The following is a 25259-nucleotide window of genomic DNA, read 5'->3' on the forward strand; positions in this document are numbered from 1 at the left end:
CCCAGTCACTAATAATACATGTAGTAACCAGGATCTCCATGCCTCATGCACCATTGGTGATCAGCACTGGATTTGCAGCCTACAGGTAAGTGGCTCCCCTCTGAGCTGTTCCTAGTGAAAGTCTGGTGCCGGGGCCTGCACTGAAGCAGTAGGTGCAGAGTGCCCTGTGGCAGGGGTAGGGGGAATGTCAAGTGACAGGGAGGCTGTGGCTGCCATCCCTTTGGTACTGGGCCCTTGGGGGAGGTGCTTTTTGCCAGGATTCACTTACTAAAGTCTGCCAAAAGAGAAACAGCATCTCTCATTCGCATCCCCTTTCATCTCTCCATCTACAGAGATAAGTGTGTGAGGGGTGAATCTATTGTCTGGCTTTTCCAGTGTCTGCTCTGAACTTGGAATCTGCTCTGAACTTGGAATCTGCTCTGCAGATTCAAATCCACCTTTGAATTGTGCACTGCAGCTTTCCTTTCTATCTCACCCTCACCTTTTTGCCATGACTGATAAGTGGGGTACATCCAAGGCTAAGCCTGGAGGAGAGACATCAGCTGCCTGCTCCAAGTGTCACTCCAAAATGTCTGCAGCCCATTCTGGGGCGAAGCCCTATGCACAGCATGTTAAGTGGAGGACCAGCGGCCTTCAGGTCCCTCTTCTGCAGCACCTAACAAGCTGGCTGGCTCGATGCCTGGTGAAGTTAGTGCAGAGTCTAGTCAAGGATCATGAAAATTGCCACTGCTTCTAGAATCCGGAATCGTCAGATTCCAGTGGTTCTTCAGTCCTCGAAAGGATTAAACTCTGAATATTTCTCCTTTGAGTAAAGTGATGTGGCAGAAGACTCTGACCTCGGAATCCATGTCAAGACAAAAGGAAATCTAACAGTAAATAGATAGAAAATTTAGTGTGATCTGTCTGACACACACTAAATATTCAAGATGGAGGTGTGAGGTTACGAACAATGTGCTGTTGGAGGAAGAAGAAACAGACTTTATCCTTCCCATATTGCCATGATTTGGAAGACTTTTTATGTCAAGCCTTGACCAAACCTGATGTATGGTTTGCAATCCCTTTTTCCTTTCCCTACTACATGGCAGTCCTTACAATGAGTTAATCCCTAATCAGCTAGTGTAGACAGGGAGAATTTTGTCCCACCTGGACCCTATATAAGGCAGCTCCTCCTCTTCCTCAGTGTCTTTTCTTCTTGTCTCAGCAGTGTATAGTACAGGTAGTGTAGTGAGTGTGTTTTATTTTATTTTAGAGGGCTTACCTGGAGGTTTTTCTGGCTTTCCTTTGAGCTGCCTGTTGGGATGACATTTCCAGCAGTGCAAGTGCCGGACAAGTCTGCCTTTTTGAAGTTTAGCAAGACTGCCAGCGCTATTCCCCGTTTACCTCACCTGTCAGGATGGAAACAGGTGAGGTAGTAAACTAATCTGCTAAAGGATCACCTGGTTTTAAGTCAAAAGCAGGCCCATTTATGAGGCAAAGTATTGGCTTAGTGCTTGATGCTGCATGACCTAGCAGCTACCTGGATAGTGCACTATGGACCAGGAGCCAGCCCCAAAAAAGCTGAAGGACACCCCAAGGTATGCCCTTAAAAAGGGGTTTTTTGGTTACTCTTAGCTTACTTAGGTCCTTTTTTTCTATCGTTTACAGTACGTCTGTGGAGCTTGTGCAGGAAAAAAGGAAATATTAACTGAAGAATACTGTATGTGCAGCTTGTGATGTCAGTTTACTCAATTATTGTACTGATCCATTGTGTGTCATGCACCCCAGAAACGGTAGAGGAGCCTGGGCCCCCTGAACAATTTTAGCAGTTCTTTTCATGGATGTTTAAAGCAATGCAAGAGTATCAGGCCCTAGATTAGAGAACAATAAGGGACAGGATCCCTATAGCAGAAGATATGGAGGAAGTAAGACCAGGGCCGCCATCTGAAACATTTAGTTCTGCTCAGGAATGGGATTCGGAGTCAGATAGTGAGGATGAAGTGAAAGTGGATCCTAGGATGTTTAATTTTAATTTTTAAGTGTGAATATTATACTTAAACATATTAACAAGTCTTTAGGTATTAAGGAGCCAACTGTACCAGTTAAACCACAGGATGCATTGTTTTCAGAGCACCAAGTGAACTTTAGAGTGTTCCATACACACAAAGTGGTTAAAGACTTGATTGCTAACGAATGTCAGGCCTTAGACAAGAGTCATCCTAACATGGGGAGATTAAAAATCGTATGTATCCTTTTCAGGATGAAGATGTGCTGAAATGGTGTTCTGTACCTAAAGTGGATTCGGCCATAGCTGGCTTATCATCAAAGACCACTCTCCCGTGGGATGATGGGGGTCCATTAAAAGATGCTATGGGTAGGAGAATGAAAACTTTCTTCAGGAAATTACACATCTCCTCCGGTGTAACTCTAAAGTCTGGGATAGCCATGGCTTCAGTAGCTAGAGCCCTGAATATATCTTCTTAAATTCTTAGAGGTTATGCAGAAAAGCATTGATTTCCTGTGTGAAGCTTCGTTGGATACGATTGTTTTCTCTTCCAGGAGCACGACCACGGCGGTTATAGCAAGAAGGGCGCTCTGGCTACGTCCATGGGCGGCAGATCATCAATCCAAGAGCCGTCTGACAACGCTTCCATATGAAGGCAGTTTTTTGTTTGGTGAAAAGCTGGATAATCTAATGCAGAGGCTTGCAAGTGGCAATGCCAATCGGCTACCACAGGACAGAATGGTGAGACGTTTTCGCTCTTATTCTCCAAAACAACAGGCCAGGGAGACAATACTCTAAACACCAAGATAATATGGCAAGACAGTCCTTTCAGCACTTCAGGCCAAAAAGGGGGAGACAAGGGCAGCAGGGATCCCAATGACTATCTACAGATCCAGTCTCCACTAACTCCAGTGGACGGCAGGATATCACGCTTTGCAAAAGTTTGGATTCATGGGTCCAGGAGATAGTCACCAAGGGCTATGCCATAGAAATCCATACATACCCAGTGGGGAAACAAATGTATTCAGTCAAGGAGCCCCTCGTCTCCCTTAGAACAGCAAACGCTGGAGGAAAGCCTAAGAGGCCTGGTGAAAACAAATGCTATCGTATTGGTACCATCAAGTCAGAAAAACATGGGGTTCTATTCCAGACTATTCCTCGTCCAGAAACCATCAGGTGCCTTCAGGATAGTGCTAGATTTAAAGGCTCTTGACTGCTATGTGCGAGCAAGACATTTCCGGATGGAATCTGTCAACACAATTCTCAAAGCGGTAGAAACAGGAGATTTTCTGACAGCAATAGACTTAAAAGATGCATATTTCCATATTCCAATCACTCGTCATCACCAACAGTTTCTGAGAATTTGCATTCTAGGGCGCCACTTCCAGTTCACGTGCCTTCCGTTTGGCCTTTCCACATCTCCAAGAACATTCACCAAGGTCCTTTATAGTTCTCATAGCTGCACTCGGGGGAAAAAGGAGTGACCTTGTGGACGTATCTGGACGATATTCTAATTTCAGCAAAAGTCAGAAGATGCAGCCTTGGACGTTACATCTCAGGTGATTGTTTCTGCAATGACACGGTTGGTTAGTCAATATAGAAAAAAGCCATCTGATACCATCACAACAGCTTGTGTTTCTCGGAGTGCAAATAAATACACGTACGGACAAAGTCTGCCTCTCTCGAGAGGGCCAACAAAATTCAGTCCTTAGCGCTTCAAGTTCAATTCCGTGTGTCAGCGCGAATATGTCTGCGCCTCCTAGGAATGTTTTCCTCAACAATAGGAATACTCCCATGGGCGAGGTGGCATATGAGAGTTCTTCAAGCAAACCTCTTTGCGCAGTGAGATCATACAGTGGGGTCTCTTGACTCCAAAATCAATCTCTCAAGGTTAGCGAGGCAGTCCTTATGTTTGTGGTAGCTCCCAGGCCTGAGGAAACAAGGTGTGACTCTCTCTCTGTACCCGACTGGTATCTCCTTACCATGGATGCCAGTGCTCTAGGTTGGGGTGCTCATATGCAAGATATGTTAACGCAGGGCAATTGGCGAGACGAAGAGAGAATTCTTCAGGGAAACATCTTGGAGATGAGAGCAGTCTGGCGTGCGGTCCAGTACTTCCAGCCCTATCTACGAGCCAAGCATCTACTAGTCTTCTCCGACAACAGGACTGTGGTTGCCTTCATAAACAAGCAAGGCAGTGCCAAGAGCAGAGCCATGGTGGCAGAAATCACTGTGCTAATGGAGTGGGCAGAGGTGAATCTGAGATCTCTCTCAGCCCTTCACGTAGCAGGCAAAGACAATGTAGTGGCGGATTACTTAAGCAGACACCAAGTCCACCCATGGGAATGGGAGCTGCACGAAGAAGTCTTTCAACTGGTACAACAGAAATTTGGAACACCAGAAATAGACCTTATGGCCACAGAAAGCAATGCCCAGATACCCTTACTCCCGTCACAGAGACATCAGGGCCCTAGGGATAGATGACCTGTCAATACAGTGGAACTTCAAATTGGGTTTCCTCCCTTTCCAATCATTCCTCAGATACTCAGGAAAATAAGGAAAGAAAAAGTGGAGGTGATAGGGGTCCTCCCGGCATGGCCGAGGCATCCCTGATTCGCTGTAGCAATGAGAATGTTGCTGGAACATCCATGTCCGTTGCCGATCCCATGTCTACCAGTATGCCGGATGTGTTAGAATTTCTCAAAGATGGTTTTGTTAAAGGACTAGCACCTGCTACATTAAATGTACAAGTATCTGCCCTTAGCATCCTTCTTGATATCAAACTGGTATCTCAGGGTCTTATCTTCCAGTTTTTTCAAGCACTAAAGAGGTTACGCCCAAGACTCAAACCAATCTTAGCTCCTTAAGGCATCCTATTGTTTTGGATGCCTTAACAGCCTATCCTTTTGAACCGTTGCAAGACATATCTCTTAGATGCCTCACGCTGAAGGTGCTCTTTTTGATGGCTATCACTTCGGCTCGTCGAATAGGGGACATACATGCTTTGTGGTGTGTAGAACCCTTTCTTAAAATCTATGAAGATAGAGTAGTTTTAAAGACGAATCCAGATTATTTACTCAAGGTGGTATCCTCTTGCACATCAATTAGGAGTTTTTTCTGCCATCTCTCTATCCTCATCCCACTAATAATAACGAAACACGTCTCCATACTCTAGATGTGGTGAGAGCTATATCTAAGTACATTATCAAGACAAAGAATCTTTGGAAGACAAAGCAACTATTTGTACTTCCTGAAGGTCCTCGCAGGGGACAGGCTCCATCCAAACTCACATTGGCGAAGTGGATCAGAGAAGTGATTTCACAGGCCTACAGGGGGAAAGGGTGTGAAGTACCTAGGATACCTGAAGGCGCATTCAACTAGGGCATAGAACCCACGCATCGGCAACCGATATCTGTAAGGCAGCCGGATGGTCGTCAATACACACCTTTTCTAAACATTACCTTCTTGACATGTCTGTCTCTGAGAAGACACAGTTTGGGGGATAGATTCTCCAGCAAGCGCTTTGAATAAATTTTCTGTTTGACCTCATTAATGTGTTTGTTTTATTGCTCTCTCGATTATTGTACTGCTTTGTTATGTCCCATTTGTAAGGGCTGCCATGGAGTATTTCAAGGAAAGGAAATTAACGGTGGGTATAATTCTGAATTATCCTCTCCATAGCAAGTTTATGGTGAAGTGGGAGTGTTCGCCTGGGGCAGATTCTTCCATAGCATGCCTGTCTAAGACTACCACCATTCCAGTTCCAAATGCTGCTACCCAAGTCATAGCAAGGATAGGAATATTGAAGCCAATTTTATTTCCATTTAAACAACACCAGAGTCCTCTCTTAGATCCATCTTAACTTGGATCAGTAAGGCATGGAAGAGGTGGTCGGATCAATTAGCAGAGGGATTGTAATAGAGTCTCTTTATTTCTCTGGGTATGTCTTGTTTAGTTCTGAACTGAATAAGATTATTTCCTTTCTACTAGTTAATGCCCTCAAACTTAATTGAGAATCCCTGGCCCCCTGTTGTTTCCTATGGAGAACAAAGAGTCAAACCTCCTCCTGGAGGTCAGCAGAAAGGAAAACAGACTTGGACAGCTAAGCATCTAGCCTCAAACCCTCCGATGAGCAGGTTGCCCACCCAGGTTTTCCTGTTAATGTTCTTTATCTTTCTTTTGGCTTTTTCCACAGCTAGGAGAGTTTCTGAGCTGGTGGCTCTGTCTTGTAGTTCTCCATATCTCATCTTTCATGAAGATATGGCTGTTGTTCAGACTAAACCTTCCTTTGAGCCCAAAGTGGTCTCCATGTTGCACCTTATTCAGTACAATGCGATTACAGCCTTGTACCATGGTAGGTTTCCAGAAGAAGAGGGTTCTCTTGACGCCAGGGCATTGCGAACCTATGTCCACAGGGTGCTGGAAGTGCGCAGGACGGATGACCTATTGATCCTCTATGAAGCACAAGAGATGTCGGTCTGCATCCAAGCAGACAATTGCTAGTTGGATTACTTTGGTAACTCGTCAGGCTTACATTGTTCTCAAATATGTGGTGACACATTCTACCAGACTGGTAAGTGCCTCCTGGGTATTGGCAGCCACATTGGCTTCAATACACACCTTCACAAAGTTTTATAGTTTCATTCAGTGATTCGACTGCTCCCCACATAGATGAAAGAGAAAAAGGAATTGTTTTCTCTGAGTCCGTTAATGTTCACGAGATGCTGACCCTTTATGCTTATTTGCTCTTTCCTGTTCTTCTTGTTCTATTTTCCTGTTGTTATTGTTGGAAAACCTTGTTCTCTCCTCTCTCTCATTCAATTCCCCCTGGTTCTGTCTATTAGGACTTTCTTAAAAAAAAGAAAGAAATACTAAAGGTATAGTGGAGGAGAAGCATCAACCTTTGGTGCCAAATTTAAAGTCCCTCAAGCTCCAGTGTAGCTTCTATACCCCCAGTGTTTTCAGTGTCCCTCAATGAACTCAGAGAAAAGGATTTAATGTAAGGATAAAAATCTATTTTTATTGAGTTTTTCATTTTAATACAGAGTACACAAAAAATATATCTTTCCACCACCTCAGTATTTCCCTTATCATTCCAAAGTACATTTATTGCATTAAATTAGTTGTAAGTTTGTTGCATATAAAAGATCAATCAAATAATTAACCCAATATGAGTATGACACTACTCTATGTATGTCCATGAGTGGATAGCCCCCTTTGAATTTATTCACGAGGATCAGCCTAGTTCATATTTACTTACAGTTTTGGAAAGTATACATAAAACATTCAGGGTCTAGCAATGACCACCTTGGCCAATGTTGGAACATTTGTAACTAGTAGATACTAGTAAAATATGTTTTTATAAATTCACTCAATGACAATACAGATATATCTTGGGTTATAATCCTTGTTTCTTTAATACAGTGTAACACTGGTCTTGAAGCCTTGTGGGGAGGGGTAACTGTCCAGCATGGTACTATCTCTTAAAATTAAAGGAATATTGTGCAATCTTAATGGCTTTTGGCTTAATTGGCTTAAGTTCAATGACACAGAGAAATTTTCCCCCTCCCCCAGCCTGAAATTTCTGATGGATTTACAAAACATGGTCTGTGACTTTGTCTGGGTAGGTAAGAGACCCAGGTGTAGGCATGGTTTGCTATGTAGGCGCAAGGAGAGAGGAGTACACGTCCATTTGCAGTAACATGCCCTTGGACTAAGTTCAGCTTTGGGCTCCTACTGTGCCTCACCTTCATCCTCTCTCCACTCATCCTCCCTAATAAAGGCTGTAAATATTGTCCTGCCAGAAATAAAAAAAAATATATGCAATTTTGCCTATATTCTCCCTGCCCTTAACTCAGTAGTTGAACCTCTGGCTTGTGCAATTAGAGAGGAGATGCATATTGCAAACATTGCTGGGGACAGCAGGTGTCTCTAGTGGAAAAGACCGAAACGCTCAATCATTACTCCCCACCCTTATCATTGGTGCAGCATAAAGTAAACAAACCATTAAACCACCGCTCAACTAAGTCAAATGCCTTGGCTGCATCTAATGCGACCACTATTGCTTTTCCTTCATCTTGTGTGTTATTTGTAGATGTTTGTTAGTCTCCTTAAGTTTGTTCTAGTGGATTTACCCAGCATCAACACTGTCTGATCTGAATTTGCTATTTTGGTAATAATTTTATTGAGGCACATCTCCAATAATCTAGCTACTGTGTGAACATCAGTTGTCAGCAGTGATAGTGGCCAATATGATTCTGAGCGTATTGAAGCTTTTTCTGCTCTAGGTAATAAAATTATTAGCGTCTGACACAGATGCTGGAATGGACCCTTCTTTGTCTGCTCAAAGTTTCCTATAGCGTCTCTATAAAGAATGAGCAGTGTTTGGGGGGCATGGCTTGGAAGCTGAAGATGGCGGGTTGCTTTCTGTGATGCTCTCTATATTAGCCCCTATAATCAGCCTGCATCGCCTTAATAGCAGACCTCCTCATCAATATTTTTGTGGCACATTGCCCACCAACCTGTGCCCTACTAGTGGAGCCATTCTCTTTGCTTGCCAACCAGCTATTTTATAGTCAGCGCCCAACCCGGCCTGGCTCCCTTGAAGCCGGTACGCGTGACAGTCTACACCCATCGGCCTCCTGGATTATCCCCTAACCACCTAGGGATCACCCCACGCTACATTCAGCCCCCTGGGGGAGCGAGTACCGAATTGCCACCAGCCCGGCGCTCTGTGTCCACCTGAGGTGTCCCTGCATTTAGCACCAGCGTGAAACATGGCCCATTAAAAAAGAAAGTCTTATATTCGTCTCGGTAACCTCTGGAGGCCCCTCCGTTAAAGCTAAAACACGCTTAACACCACCTGGACTCACCTCACTGGGAGGCATCTGGAGCCCGACTGCGGCCTGCTTCTGATTGTTCAGCAGTGATCTCGAGTACAGAACTTCCGGTTTCGAGACAGCATCTTCCGGTTTAGGGAAGGGCGCTTCCGGTCCGGCGTTCAATAGGTCACGGTGATGCCGCTGGGCTGTACTGACTGTGGTCCTGCAAACCATAGAGAACAGGTGTGAAATCATTGCCCAGGCGTTCGGGCGGGGGACGGCGGCCCCACTGAAGGAGCTCCAGATCTGGTCAATACTGCCCTGCGTTGAAGTCAGTGTTGTGATACACCAAGAGGTGGCCCACTCTCTATACAGTCGGAGCGCTGACTCCTTTGCACTCCCCTGGCATAAAGCTGCCACTTTTTCCCTGAGAAGCTGCATTATCTATTCTCTACAATAGGGGCTGCCTTATTTTCCCTCACATTCTATCTACTAACAGAGACCCCTAGTGGTCAATTTAATAGTGGGGTAACACACACTCCATCTGTACAATAGATTCCATCTATTAGCCCGATAAGTACAGAGGCAGATTATGACCCTTCAACCCATTGATTTGCCAACTTTCTTGCACACAACCCTCTTTAGTTCCAATCTTTATGGAGCATATTTGATTTGTAATGCTGGATCCGCCGCGTATGTGGCACTACATGTGACCATCCTGGCTTTTACAGTTGTTCTGCTCGAGCGGTCCTAGCAGTTGACCTGCTTGTCATTATGCCTACTAAGAAGAATAAGCCCAACACTCTGGTGCCTTCATTTTCAACCAAAAGCTCCCTCTGAGACGGGATCTTCCCCATTCGATATGGATCGGTCTCAAAAGGTAGTGACCACAGAGGCTGCTGCCCATCCATCTCCTACACTCCTATCTGCTGCTGATTCAGAGGCTTGGCTGGACGCTCCACTCCCCGCCCGTACTTTGCATCAGATGCTATCTGCACTGAGAATGGACCTCTCTGGTGAGCTGCGGGTGGCATTAGGTGGAATAAGAACCAATATCGCGGAGCTGGGGGGCCGCACGTACCACCTTGAGTCTAAAATGGAGGAATTGAAAGCTTCACATAATGAACTGCGCACATCCCATGAGCAACTACAAAGTGAAGCTTCCTTTTAGAAAGACAAGATGACTGACCTAGAGGACCGCTCACGTAGGAACATCAAAATAAGAGGTATCCCAGAGTCCGTTTCGAATCCCAATCTCCAGAACCAAGATATGTCTTTTTTGGAAATGATTGCCTTCAGCAGAAGATAAAGACCTCCTGATTGATCGCATCCATCGCTTGGCCCACCCTCATTCAGTGGTAAGCAACCAACCAAGGGACACACTCTCTTGCGAGTCCACTTCTCTACCACCAAGGAGGCTATTCTCCAAGCTGTACGGAAGGAAGACAACGCGACAACACTCGACGGTCTACAATTGTTCCAGGATCTCTCTCTAATGACTATCAACAAAAGGTGTTCCTTACTACCAATCACATCAGCCTTACAGGCCAACTCCATTCTCTATCGTTGGGGCTTTCCAGTTGAACAGTTTATTCTTTGTGATGGATCTACATATGTTATTTCATCATTAGAAACCAGCACTAAGTTGTTGGAGGAATGGCAAATCTTTCCTTCATCAGGCCCAGCTCCACGGAAATCTCCTTTTTGTACGGAATGGTCCCAAGTCCAGAAGGACTAAAAAAGTAGCTCTTTTAAGACTGTCCATGCCCTCATCTGTGACTAGATGAGTATACTTACCTCTTATGCGTTCTGCTTACAATATAGGCTGTGTTGCCACATTTCATGTTGTACATGTTAATGACACAATTTTTACATGTTGGTTGCTCACACACAATCTTCCTCGGTGAGGGCTGTTTCTAGGTGCCGCCTCCTACAGTTCCCTTGGTTTTTGGGTCGGGGTCCCGGTACCCAGACCTCATTTACGGATGAGGGCAGGACATTTTGTATTATACTCTTTTGTTGTTCATTGTTCACCATATGCGTAAATTTGTTCCTTTCTAGGTTTAGGTCTTGTTTAAAGGTTATACTTTTGTTTGGTCATATTAATGGTTGATTTTCCATAACTGTATTCACTGTGTTTCATTTAGTTCTTTAACCCCATTATGACCTACCAAGTAATGTTTGAGAAGAATATTTGCTATATATTCACCCTATACTGGGTTGCCACATGGGCGGCTACTAGCCTCCTCACCACCCCCACATTACCTACTTTGCCACTACCTCTCCTCTGTGGCAAATACTCTGGCCCCATTTTCAAGCTAGTTTTGTTTTTTCCCTCTTGTTAGCTTTTATTTCCCCTTTCCCTCTCCATCACCCTCCCCCATTTTTTGCTCAAATGACACCATCTCTTGACTGGTTACCTCTGTAAAAACTCCACCTCTGTTACACAGTCAATCTTTAAATTTTGCTCCTTGAACGCTAGGGGCCTCAACTCCCCCAACAAACGCAGACTATCCTTCACAACTTTTCATAAACGAAGAACAGATGACGTGGCCCTGTAGGAGACCCATTTTTCCTCAAATCCCCCCCCCCCTGCATTTCGAGACCCCCATTTTCTGATCTCCATCCTGCAAACGGTCCATTCAAAAGAAATGGGGTCTCTATTCTATTCAATTCTCGAGTGCAATTTACACTCCATATTACAGTTGAAGATAAATCGGGCCACTACCTTGTACTAGTAGGACTCTTGGACGAGAAACAGGTGACCATAGTATCTTTGTATGCTCCTAATACTCGTCAGGTACCTTTTATTAAAACAGTGCCTGAGGAAGGTATCGCGAGTAAGATGGGTCATCTAATTATATTGGGAGACTTCAACTTAACGTTAGATCCTAAAACAGATAAATCTCAGGCCTCCAGTTCATTTAATTCAAAAGATGTAGTTGGCCCTTTCCTGGCCTTTCGTAAGTTATTGTTGATCTCTATGATCTATGGTGGGTCTATTCTCCAGGCGCTAGGGAATATACCTATCATTCAGCAGTCCATAATTCATATTCAAGAATTGACTTGATTTTGACTGACAAATGGACCCTACATCAAAAAGGCTTGGTGAAAATTTCTCCTATTACATGGTCAGATCACGCATTGGTAGAGTGGTCTTGGAACCTCCAACAAACTAGGGTTCCCCCTAGACCCTGGAGAATGCCATCCTACCTTACGTCCCAGGAACCCAGAGTTGCCCTCTCAGAAGCCCTGGAGCTCTACCTACAAACTACTAGTACAGAAGATACATCCCACTCTACGCATTGGTGTACTTTGAACGCTGTTGTTAGGGGTAAAGCTATCCAAATAGGTGCCTGCTTGAAAAAGCAAAATCTCCACTGCCAAAATGATCTTGAATCCCAGCTGGCCCACCTTGAGCACCAAAATCAGAACAATCCTTTCCTATCACTCCAAAAAGAATTGAGTGGTATTAGGAAGCAACTCAACACCTTGTTTGTCTCACGTATGAAATCTGCCTTAACTAAACTATGCCAGAAATTCTACGTTTTAGGTAATAGGGCCAGTAGACAGCACGGAAGCTTAGAGGCAAGCAGGCTCGTAATAGAATTAAAATGCTCTATGATTCCCGTGGGAATAAATCGTACAACCTGTCTGACATGGCGAACCGATTTGCTAAATATTATACTGACCATTTATAACCTGTGAGATTACCCTAGTCTGTCACAACCAACACAGACTTCAATAGCCGCTTTTCTGCAACATCTACACCTTCCAACCCATGATGCTGAAAACCTGGCATCCCTTAACCTCCCCTTCTCACAACAGGAAATCGAATTAGTCATTAAGACTGCCGAAAGATAAGGCCCCTAGCCCGGATGTATACATCAACTCCATTTATACCACATTTAGCGAGATCCTGGTTACACTACTCATGGCTCTGTATAATAAGGTGATGAACGGGGATTACTTCCCAGCACAAATGTTGGAGGTACAGATCATTATGATCTCAAAGCCAGGCAAGGATGACACAGATTGTAAAACTATAGACCCATTGCCTTACTCAACACAAACTTAAAGATTTTCGCTAAACTAATCGCCACTAGGCTGAACCCATTCCTTCCTCAGCTTATCCATCTGGGATTCATTCCTGGTTGCCAGGCTTCAGATAACACCAGACGTATCTTAAATGTGATAGATTTAGTACAAGATTCCGCAACAGAGCTGGTTCTGTTATCTTTAGATGTGGAAAAAGCCTTTGATATGCTTCACTGGCTATATATGAAAGAAGTCCTAGTAAAGTTTGGCTTCCAGGGTGATATTCTTCATTCCATTTTAGCTCTCTGTCAAGTTCCAACAGCTAGAATTTTTAGTAACTGCTTTTTATCCCTTCCCTTTTTCATCTCAAATGGTACTAGACAGGGCTGTACTTTATCTCCTCTGATGTTTACACTTGCTATTGAACCCCTGGCCCAAACAATTAGATCAGCGCCCGACGTCCCGGGGATCCGTCTTTACTCATTCCCTCATAAATTATATTTGTTTGCGGGCGATGTGTTGTTGTTTGTCACAAGCCCGGGGACCTCGTTGGCGGCCCTCCAGCTCATTTTAGATCGCTTTAGTGCTGCCTCCTTTTATAAACTCAATATCACTAAATCGAAGGCTCTGCCCATTAATATCCCCTTATCCACTCTTACACCTCTACAGAGGAAGTTCCCTTTTATAGGGGTACAAAAATGTTTGCATTATTTGGGCATCCATATTCTGGCCACTACTGCTGAAATATTTGAGACTAATTTTGCCCCGCTAATTGCACATCTTACTACACTGAGAGCTGGATCAATTACAAGGTCTCCTGGCTGGGCCGCATTGCCACCTTTTAAAATGATGCTTCTCCCAAAATTGATGCATCTCTTTCGTACTATACCCTATGTTGTTCCTAAAAAATACTTAGATCAACTATACAAACTAATGATAGCATATGTCTGGAAACGGAAACGTCCACTAATGGCTTACCATCATATGACTCTTCCAAGAAGTCAAGGAGGTCTAAAACTTCCCAATTTGACTCTATCAGGAAGCATGCCAATTATCACACCTTAGGAAATGGTTCCTCCCCCTAATGCTAAGCCATGGGTTGACCTGGAATGGGCTTCCTCCTCGGCCTTTGCCCTGCCAGATCTATTGTGGACCCCTAAGAATGCTCGTCCTGTACCTACTCACCAACTCCTCTCCATCTCGGATGCTCTGCTGACATGGGAGCAACTCATGGCCCGCCATAAGGATTTTTCACTTCCTACTCGTAATATATCCCTTCAAGCTTTATCTAAACTTATCCCAGACCTTAATCTTGCCTCCTGGCGTTCTAAAGGTTTGTCTGCTCGTAAAGACCTGTATGCCCAAGATATTTTTCTTCCCTTCTTACTACTCCAGGAACGCTTTGATAAACCCTCTAAAAGACATAGCCAAATCCGTCACTGGGTAGGAGCGGTCTCCAAGCCCCCCCATTCTGTCTTCGCCCCTGGCCCAGTTGCTAGATAGATTGACAAAAGGCTCTATTATAGGCGGCATAACGTTCTGGTACCAGCACCTCCCATACCTACTTATTGTCCCTAAAGCATCCTGTCAGACACGCTGGGATCTTAATCTCTTGCTCTCCATGCAGCAATGGGAAACCATATACACCACTTCCCATCGTATGTCTAGGTGTGTAAATCGCAATGAGATGCACGTTAAAATAATCAACAGACTTTAGCTCACACCCGCCAGGCTCCCATGTTATTTGGCCCTCTCAATCCAAATTTTGCTGGCGTCAGTGCACCCATATTGCTGACATTTTCCATGTCTTCTGGGCATGCCAATGCATTCAACCTCTCTGGCAGGAAGTATTTGATTTTATTTCGGTGGTACTGAGGCTGTCCATAGACCCAGACCCAGCGGTGGCTTTGCTCCATCTTTATTCCACATCAGTTCCTATGCAAGATCGTTACCTCCTAGGCCATATTCTGATAGCAACCAGAGCAGCCACAGTCCAATATAGGAAAGCTCCTGCTCTATGTCGAATTATATCCAAAGTCCAGCACAGCTTCGAGAAGGAGACGATTGATATGCCATATTTCACATCAGCTTCAGCTCCAATAATGAATAGGTTTAAGTGGCACGAATATACAACTGGGGGTGCCGGAGCTCGACCTCCTCTTCCCCGGCCCTCTCACTATCGCCTCTACATGAAGCCTGCCAAGAGACCTAATATACCCAATACTAGTAGTGTTCACTGTAACCGGTTTAGCTATACTGAATGTAGTAACCAATTTATAGTCTAGTATATCCTGTTGTCACATTATGTGGTAAGATTCATTGAGCAAATACCCCCCCCCCCTCTGCGAGGGGACACCCCTCCCAAGTCCCCCTTTGTTTTGTATCCTTTACCCTTTTCTTTTTTCTGTACCCCAAAACTTTACTATTTGGTACGAGATAAGTAACTAAATATACCTCCTCAATATCAATCAGAACATCTAAATAATCTCCACAATTAAAGTATGTCGGCAGATTTTACCTAGATAGATATCTGATTGAGTTGTGCAGGGGAGGGCTGGCATATATTAGCCCGGGGGCAAGACTCGACTCAGCAGCCTATTAGGAACATTGTAAAGGAAAAATAATTGCAGGTGGCCCATTGACCCAGCCCAAAGTAGCCCATTTTAGGACTGTGCGGCGGCAGATACCCCCCAGCCCAGCCTGCCCCTGGTTCTGTGTATTTAGCAGAAGTTTTGTACAGAATTTTATCATTTGAAAGGGCTGCTATAACATCCCATCCTTCTGTGCGTTTCATTACTTTGCTGTCTATAATTGCTGTTACATTAGTTCCTAATGTTTCAATGCAATTTAAACATTATGTAAACCCCATTGCTATCCACGTAAACATATTGGGCCAGATTCATCTTCGAATGCAACCTGCACGCAAGTTGCGTTTTTAATACGAGCACAGAACTTGAGCGTACGTGCACCCTGATTCAAGTGAAAGCGGATTTCAAGATAAGTTTCCATTTGAATCTGGATATAAATATACTCTGTTAACATACAAGTAAAGTTTAGGCAGACAGAACAGACTGTAGTATACGCATATATATATGTGCATTATAAAGTCCCATGAGAACACATGCAAAAAAAAATGATCAAATAAATTGCTAACTCAGTACTTTAATCATTAATAAAAATATATATTTTTTTTACATTATAAACATAAATCATAAATTCTTAATGCATACTGTACATGCAATGCATTTTTATAGCCAGTACTGTACATACAATGCATTTATAAAGCCAGTCGTCCTTTTCATACACATTTTCTTTGCTATCTAGTTGCCATTTAGATATGTCTAGCAAGAAATCTGTAAATTTGTTTTGTGTAATCATCCAGTTTAACTGCTTCATCTCAGTAAAAGACATGATATATTCACACCCCAGTCTATAGCACTTTTGTGCAAGATTTTGTATTCTCAATTTGGGAGCCATCTTATACCCCACTACTCCCAAAATAAAGGTGTCTCTTAAAGAAAACTTTATATGCGTCCTACACCAAGGACAGGAGGACCATGTGTGCATTTTGTGAAAAATACCTTGTCCATTCCACCAGAAAATCAGCTCACTGCTATTAGAGTTTATCAGAATGTGCCAAGAGCTTGTACCACAGTGCGAACATTGATCTAGAAATAGTACCTAATAGTATTAGGGCATGGGTTTCGGACCCCGATTACCATGAGCTACATTGGGTGTTGGTACACCAATTTAATTCTAATCACACTCCCTTACAGTCACTGCTGGTGGGGCGGCTTGGTATGCGGGCTCCTCCGCTCCTGATTCAGGTAGTTAAGATTTGGACAATCTGTAATAAAATAATGAAACAAACTGACATTGATCCATGTACTCCTATCTGGGGGCAAAGAAATTTGAGAAGTTGAATACAGTGAAGAGGGCCAGGGAGTGGTCTCGGTTGGGTGTGGTGTCGGTAGGTCAACTTTATGACACAAATGTACTTAAATCCTTCGAACAGTTTGTTGGCGAATTCTCTGTACCCAGAACAATGTTTTATTCTTACCTTCAATTACGACAAGCCCTAAACACACAATTTAAAGGGGAGACATTGGTGTTTGGGGTGGATCCACTGAGGAAACAATTACAGGCCTTGGGTTATAGAGGTCTGATCTCTCGAATGTATTCATGTCTTCTGTATGAATCCACTGCAGATGGTTTGAGGAATCGGTGGGAAATAGATATTGGCCCTTTATCAGACAAGGAGTGGGAAATGGTTACAGACAGTACTAAAGGTTATACTTCATCATTAACATTTCAACAAATACAGTTGTTTATCTTACAAAGGGCCTACTTTACCCCTATTAGATTGGCAAAATTTCGCCCGGATGTTACCCCTAACTGTCCGAAATGCAATTCGATCAATGCTAACTTTTGGCACCTTCTATGGGAGTGTTCATGTATACGAATCTTCTGGCGAAGGATCAGGAGATGTATAAAGGTTACTGGAATTGAAGTGTCTCTTAGTTCACCGGCCACTTGTCTCTTTGGGCTCCGATTGAAGGGGAAAGTTAATAAACTGACAAAAATGTACATTTCACAGTTATTGATGTTGGCTAAGGTCTGTATAGCGAGGCTGTGGTTGGCCCCGATGAGTCCCACGGTTAAAAATTGGAAGGCACTGGTTAATACCACCATAAGGCACGAGAGATTTGTTTATACTAGCAGACAGGCTCTGCAGAAATTTGAGAATATATGGTATAGATGGTTAGAGTCTCCATTCTATCCTGTGTAATCTAGTACAGATGCTCTATTTACTTAAATGTATGGCTCCCACAGTTCTTATAATAAGTATCTGAGTCCATGTAATAAACCCTGCATGTGTAACATACTTATGTATAAGCATTTACGATGTATGATCCTGAATGAATATAGCACATTTATTATTATTATGCTTTATTGTAATCTTGTAAATTCCGTCATTTAATTCTGATATGTATGCGATTGTTTTTATTTTCTTTTTGTTGTTTGGTATGTTTATATCTTAAAAAATTTAAAAAAAAATACTGTATTTAAAAAAAAAAAAAAGATGCAGCAGCCCATACATAATTATAGACCGTTCATAAGGGAAAACTAACATATTGGTAATGGTCATGGAAAACCTAAATTCATAATAAAAACATTAATATTGGCAATCACCTCAATAAACTATCCTGAGAGGCGGATTCACTAATAGCTGACAACAGGAGACAAGTTGGATTAAAGCATGAATTTGAGATTGAACATCTATATCACTTTTGGGGTTCATGTGAGAAACTGTATCTTATATTTTACCAGAAGTGCTGCCATCTTCTTCCTGTTTTACTTTGATTGTTTTTGTTGTACACATTGGGGATTGTGTGTGTAAGATTGAAGGGCAGCACCTGGTTTGATTGCGCATGTGTATCCATTTTCATTTACTTTAAATAAAGTCACTGTTTGATATGACTAATGGTATGTATTACTCTATACCTGGAATAATTGATGTGTTATAACAAAGTAAACAATGCCATCATTCTTTCCTTCACTTATTTACAGTATGATGATAGGAGAGAGATACATTTCTATATGAGCCAGTTGTGTGGGTTACCAGTCTTGACCTGCAGAAATGCACCGTGATGATTTGATGAACTAATACACAGTGCCAGGGCCACTTTTGATTAAAATCAGAGGGTAGCTTGGTGTAGCCAGAGTCTGTGATACAGCATGAATATTCTATATTTCTATTTGGTGTATTTAGAAAAGTTCTTTGTTAAAGATACAAGCTCTTGTTGTGTGCCGAGAATGCAAATGAACAAATATATAATAAGTCACTGCCACTTTTTATTTGTTTAGTTTTGTACTTTTCTGTCAAAGCATTCTTACTTGAATCTGAATGTATAAGCATTGTATAGATTGCTGAGGGTCATTCATGAATCTTGGGATAAACATAAAATATATGAAGTATTTTTATTTGTGCATATAAATAAACGCCACTCTTTCTTTTGAAGGAATTAACGTTCCAAGCCTCGTACGGTATTTAACGGAAACAGGGAAGCTGAAGTCATCCAGTAGCATACAACAGTTAACGCAATGAGTAAGATGTTTCGTCTTGTTTCAAAAATATGTTGTGTAATTTTTACACCTTTTTTTTATTGTTTGAATGGTCTAAAACTGGTAATTAATTTGTATTGGTTTAACTATATACATACATAAATAATGTATTTCTTTATATAAGAGAATTTTGTAATTTATTTTTTTTAGAACGTATTTAAAAAATATTAATACATTCTTACATGAAATGACTTTCTGGAACAGTCCACAGGACCAGAGGGAGAGTTTATTAACTTACATGTAAATGAAATACTGATTACAAGTTTTGTATTTAATTAAACATGAACATTTTGGTTTCCATGTGACTTATGTTATTGCCATTTATTTAAAATACCTTTTACCTGAATGTAATGGGTTGTTGTTTTTTTCCCATGAAATATGGTGTTTATCTTTACAGAAAAAAAGCAAGCAAGTAGACATATAGCTACTTAAACATTGCGCAGTGGTAATCTGATATATAAAGGGGCTGTTTCATCAAAAATACACATTTTTTTATTTCATAACTGACACCAGTTATGTAATAACTAGAGTAACTAGGAGGTCTCTTTTGGAAATATCAGATCATTTTCTTCCCTATCCTATTGATCTGTGCAGTTCTGATATACACAAAATCTGTGAGGTGTGCAGAAGACCGTCATTTAGACACATTAGTGTTGTGTACCAAATTAGAACATGTACGTACGTACATACATACATACATACATACATACATACATACATACATACCTAAATATTCAAGATAACAGAACTCCGGAAAAGTGCATCTGAAAAACACTTCTTTTGATATATCTTAGAGAGACATAGCAGTGCAAATGACAAATATGCCATATCTGGACCTACTTCTTGTCAATTTTTTATTGTTCATTTACATAGCGACAATATATTATGCAGCACTGTGCAGAGGCTATTGAATAATTCAGATCTGTCCATGCCCAATTGGAGCTTACAGTCTAAATTCATTACCACACACACACAAGCACTAGAGTCCATTTTTGTCTGCAGCCAATTTTACCTACCAGTATGTTTTTGGTCTGCGGGAGGAAACCACAATACCCGTAAGGCATCTACGCAAACACTGGCAGAATATACAAACTGCACACAGATGGTCTGGTCAAAATCAATCAAACCGGAGGCAGCAATAATAAACACAATAAATACCAGTGACAAAGCTGGTGTGCTCCATCTATATCTGCTCCATTTAGCTTAAAGTTTAGTGTGCTTACCCTACTTTGTTGCTAACCATTGTGCCACCATGCTGTCCAACTAAAATCTATGTTAACCAAGTAGATAAATCACAGCTAGTCAGGTAGAAGATGAGGTTAGCAACAGATTAGAGGTAATGTACTGAATCAGAAAGGACGTCCAAGCTCAGGGTCAGATAAGTTCAGGAATACGTAAAAGTCATCTGAGCACCAAATCACAATCAAACAGGCAGAATCACAATGCAGGCAATGTTGAGAACAACAGCCAGTTATCCCAGGAGCACTGATCCCAGTCATTTCATGAATGCCAGGCCTGGACCTAAATAAGACAGCTCCACTTAAGTGTGTAATTCATTACACAGACCCTGTCGTGTCCCCACCTGCAGGCCCATAACACAGTGAGGATGATAAAGTCCAAATAAGCTTGCATGTGCCTAGAACAACCACGCCTTGCAAATGGGTCCAGACCAAGCCTGTATCTGTGGAAAGGCTGTATAGGTTGGAGCCTAAACGAGCAGAATTACAAGGGTGGTAGACATCCTCTTTTTTCAACATATCTTTTATTTCTTATGTATGCTTGTCAATGCAAAAAAATAATTTATTTTAATCTAAGATATGAAGGGAGATAGTAAGCACTCAGAAGAATTCAATTGGCCACGAGGTGCCACTGGACATCGCCTTGATATCTGGCTGCGCATATTGCTGGCCAATACAGTAACAAATCTCCACTCATTTTCTGCCTTCATGAGCAGTACAGTGTGAAGCAAGACATCTCCCAACTGTCCTTGCAGCCAGACCAAATCCTCACTAAGCGAGGCAGTCACCCAAATTTGGGACTGCCCCACCAGTTTCAGGACATTTGGCAAACTGTCCTGCTCTCTCCTACCTATTGTCTGTTTCACTACCTGTGGCTGCTGGTTTCTTTTAACTCAGTTGCTGCTTGTCTGGATTCTGTAATGTTGGGGCCCTATTTAGAAAAAATATGGGTACATAGTATTTATGGTCATGTTGTCAACAGGTATTTAACATCTGTTCATGGGTGGGAACATTATTAACTCTGTTTTTGAAACAACGAGTTTGAGTTGGCGAGAGGATATCCAAGATGAAATGGCAGAAAGACAGTCGGTAACGTGGGACAACACAGATGGCGAGAGATCAGGAGAGGACAGATAAGTTTGGGTATCATCCACATAGAGATGATACTGAAATCCAAAAGAGCTTATTAGTTTTCCAAGAGAATTAGTATGGATAGAGCACAGCAGAGTACCTAATACTTAGCCGTGTGGGACTACTGATAAAGGAAGCAGAAAAGAGAGAGATCCAGATAAAATAATACTGAAAAAGTGATTAGAAATGTAGCATGAGAACCCAGATAGGACAGTGTCCTGAAGACCTAGGGATTGTAGTGTTTGTATGAAAAGAGCGTGGTCAACAGTGTCAAATGCAGCAGAGCGATCTAGGAGAATTATAAGAGAGTAATGGCCTTCCTTTTTAGCAGTGATCAAATCATTGACAACCTTAATCAACGCAGTCTCTGTGGAGTGTTGAGAGTGAAAGCCTGACTAAAAAGATCCAGTAGTTTGGTTGCAGAAAGGAAGCATGTGGGGTGAGTGTAGGGAAGCCTCTCTAGAAGCTTGCGGGGCATGTAAGCTGAGAGATGGGACGGTAATATGAGAGAGTTTGGGTCAGAATTTTATTTTTCAGAATAGGAGTAATCACTGCATGCTTATATAATGACTGGAAGATACCAGTAGAGAGAGAGAGATGACAGATCTTAGTTAGAGGTGGAATAGGCACAGGAGACCGGGATCTACCGATTTGTGATGGTATAGATTCAAGAGTACAGGAGCTAGAGTAGGAAGATAAGAAGAGAGTCTCATTTGTGAGATCAAATGAAGAGTGTGTGTCAGGGTGTGCTGGGAAGGAATTGCTTGTCAAGGAAGTTGATACAATTTCTAGCCAGATCTTTATAGTGTGTGTGAATGCAATATGATCATTTTACAATGAAGGCAGTAGAAGTGGTGGTATGGCATACCACTGGATACCAGCCAACTTTGGACTGGTATGCAATAATATAAATAAATATATATCTTAAAATGCCAAGAGGGAATGCACTCAGTACACCTATATACAATCAGAATTATTGTGCAAGGACCATAAAGAAATATATATAGCTCTACGGGGTTCAAAAAATTTAACTCACCAGCACAAGCATAGAAAAGTTTTAACATGTAATGAAAAATAAGAACGTTGCATATTAAGTACAGGTATGGCTTTATTTATTCCAAAACCTATTATCCAGTTTATCAAGAAAAAAAAAAATCAATAACTGCTGCTGTTCAGTTACACTTATATACAAAGGCATAATCACAAGGTGCTTGCTCCTACAATCAGTCGCATTGCAAAACAGTTTGAGGGGAATGTCAAGGTTGGTATGGGGAAAGATAGGTCATTTAGTTTATATTAAGCATGGATTCAAATTACAGGGCAAATCCTAATCTAGAAAACCTTATACCTGTAATGATTTTATTATGCAAATTTCCTATTATATTATCAGTATTATAAACAGCTGGTGGTAGATGATAGGTTTGCAAACAAAGAAGCATACAAATCCGCCTTAAATTACATAGTGATCCATGCCTATGAGGTTCTAAGTTACGTTTCAGCTTGTACTGAAGTAGTATCTGTTGCCGAATGATGGTAATTCAGAGAAAAGCAATGCAAAAACCCCAAGCAAGTGCACTGCTAGTTCAACTTACAAGGGTGAAACGATTACCTTCTTGAATCCATACATAGCCTAAATAACTATACCCAAAGTTTAGCATAAATTGTGTGAGGGTATGTAATGAGTGTTTTTATACAGCGAAATGGTAAATTCTGTAATTAACCAATCAAAGTAAGGAGTATATACAGATTTAACAAAAGAGCACTTTTAGAACCCATTACAATTGTGTATTATTCTTTACACTGACATCAGCAAATATTATAGAGCGAACATTATAAAACATAATCACTTTATGAATGTGTCGTGCTTAAGAAGTATAAACTGCCAGCTCTAAGAAAGAGAGCATACAATATCTAAATATCTAATGAAATATATATCTGTGTGGAAATACATCCTGTAGTAGGAAGTTTTGAAGGTCCCTTATTAACCCTCAAGTGATAAACTAATAATGTGTGCAAGAGTGTAAAAACATTACATCTCTTAAGTAATACTTGAATCATAGAATATTTATCTGATATGCACCAATGTATTAATTTGAACATAGTTCGTTTTAATGCTATACACTTTCACAGTTTCCTTTTTTGCTATTCTATATTTTATTTTGCTGCTTTTAAAATATAAATGCTGGACAAAAATAAACAGGATATTGACATTTTAATGCATATCAATAAAGTGTGATTTTTAATATTATTACTGGTCTATGTGCACCCCATGAACAATCTGCTTCTTTTTTTTTTTTTTTTTTTTGCTTATCTGCTAACTAAATTCATTCACTGTGTGTTCCATGTCATTCAGATGGCAAGCAGCCGGCTCTGCGACTCTGATCAACATGCACAAGGAAGAATTAAAACCGTTTTCTATCTCACTATTATGGGAATGGTCCATAAAGGATTGTGGCAGGAAAGTTATCAGAAAGAGCCCAGATATGCCAATAATTTACTTACCCATATACAGAGAGCAGACTACAAGGACGTGAATATACCAGAATTATATACCATAGTCTTTTTCTCTTTAGTTAGCACAAAACGTACACACTCTTGAATGCTGGGTACAGTGTTTTGGAGTATGAAACTGAAGAATGCAAAATGTGCTTAATCACAGTGAAGTTTATGCTATCTTTTATGCGATCTGTGTAAATAGCCCAAATGAGGAAAAAAAGAAAAAGAACTCCTTCCCTTGTGTGTACTGGTGGTCCTTAATTCACAGGACTGTTAAATAAAAAACAAAATAAGTTTGGAGTGTCTGCAGTTCAAATAAAGTTTATTTCAGTATTGTGTCTGTCTGTTTTTGTTGTGTGTTTTTTTTGTTTTTGTTTTTTTTTATCTAAACTTTTGGTTTTGTGGTGGGGTGTTTAAGACACCTGTACATTATACCAAAAAGTTAGAGACCCACATCCTTTATACTGGAACTACTAGGGTGGTATGTTTGTGGCTAGTTACTCCTAGAATGGTGTATAAGTTTGTCAATTGGAAACCCATAAACTTGCTGATCATCCAGCCAGCTTTAAGTCACCAGTCCTGTAGCTGACATCAAAAGAATATCCTATTTAACTTCTCATCTTCTAGCTCCTCTACCACACAACAGTACAGCTTAACTTAATGGGAGATTACACAAAGCAGGGTGCCTCGTATAGTTGTTCTGCAAGGCACAGGTGAGTTTTATTATGTATGGTGAAAACAGAAAGAGGATCCTGCAGACAAAACTACTTCTAAAGAAACTTTGGGATCTTTTTCCCCATTTAATGCTTCCATGCAGTGGGAAACCTGCCCTAGTTATAAAGTCTATGTTGGACACCATCGTAAAACAATGGCAATTTAACAGAATTAGGACAACCTTTGCTATTATGGACCTGTCAATCGAGTGTAGGTTCACATAAATACATTTGTTTAGTTTGAAGATAGTGATGCAACATACTGTATGCAGTTAGAGAATAAGATGAACAACCCTTGTGTGTTATGGTGAAATTATCTAATAATGAAACGTTAAGTAATTGTTGTGAATGTCCACATAAATGCAGATGTTTCTACTTGAAAAGTGAATAGAGATTTAGATGCAGCTTCTATGTCCCCTGCACTTCACCTTACTAATGGTTAACTTGGAGGTCCACAAATGGAAAGGGGGAGAATTGTGACAATTTATGGGAATGCTACAATTTAAGTAGATAGGTAACGTACAGTGCTATTTTTTTTGCTCTGGTTTATGACAGTGTCTTTTGTATGATCAAACTGTCTTCATTACATTGTATCCTAATCGTAGTGCATACAGTAAAGGCCCATTGTAATGCTATGTGTGATAAGTTAATTGTATATGTCATAGCAAGACTCACATGACTCTTTGTAATGTGTAGGTGTGAAAGGGTTAGTCTA

At 41.4% G+C, this 25259-nt stretch overlaps 1 protein-coding gene across 8 annotated transcripts in view; it reads left to right on the plus strand.

The window, feature by feature from the left end:
- The window catches only part of LOC142158612 (uncharacterized), a 220247-nt gene extending 196083 nt beyond the window's left edge, over positions 1-24164 (plus strand). For all 8 annotated transcript variants that reach the window (XM_075212730.1, XM_075212735.1, XM_075212734.1 and 5 more), the window contains 2 exons: positions 18864-18949; positions 23689-24164. In XM_075212730.1, the coding sequence (XP_075068831.1) occupies positions 18864-18949 (86 nt within the window). In that variant the 3' untranslated portion in view covers positions 23689-24164. The remainder of the gene's footprint in view (positions 1-18863; positions 18950-23688) is intronic.
- Positions 24165-25259: the final 1095 nt, after the last annotated feature.

This window comes from Mixophyes fleayi, chromosome 5 (genome assembly GCF_038048845.1).
Source record: "Mixophyes fleayi isolate aMixFle1 chromosome 5, aMixFle1.hap1, whole genome shotgun sequence".
Classification (NCBI taxonomy): Eukaryota; Metazoa; Chordata; class Amphibia; order Anura; family Limnodynastidae; genus Mixophyes; species Mixophyes fleayi.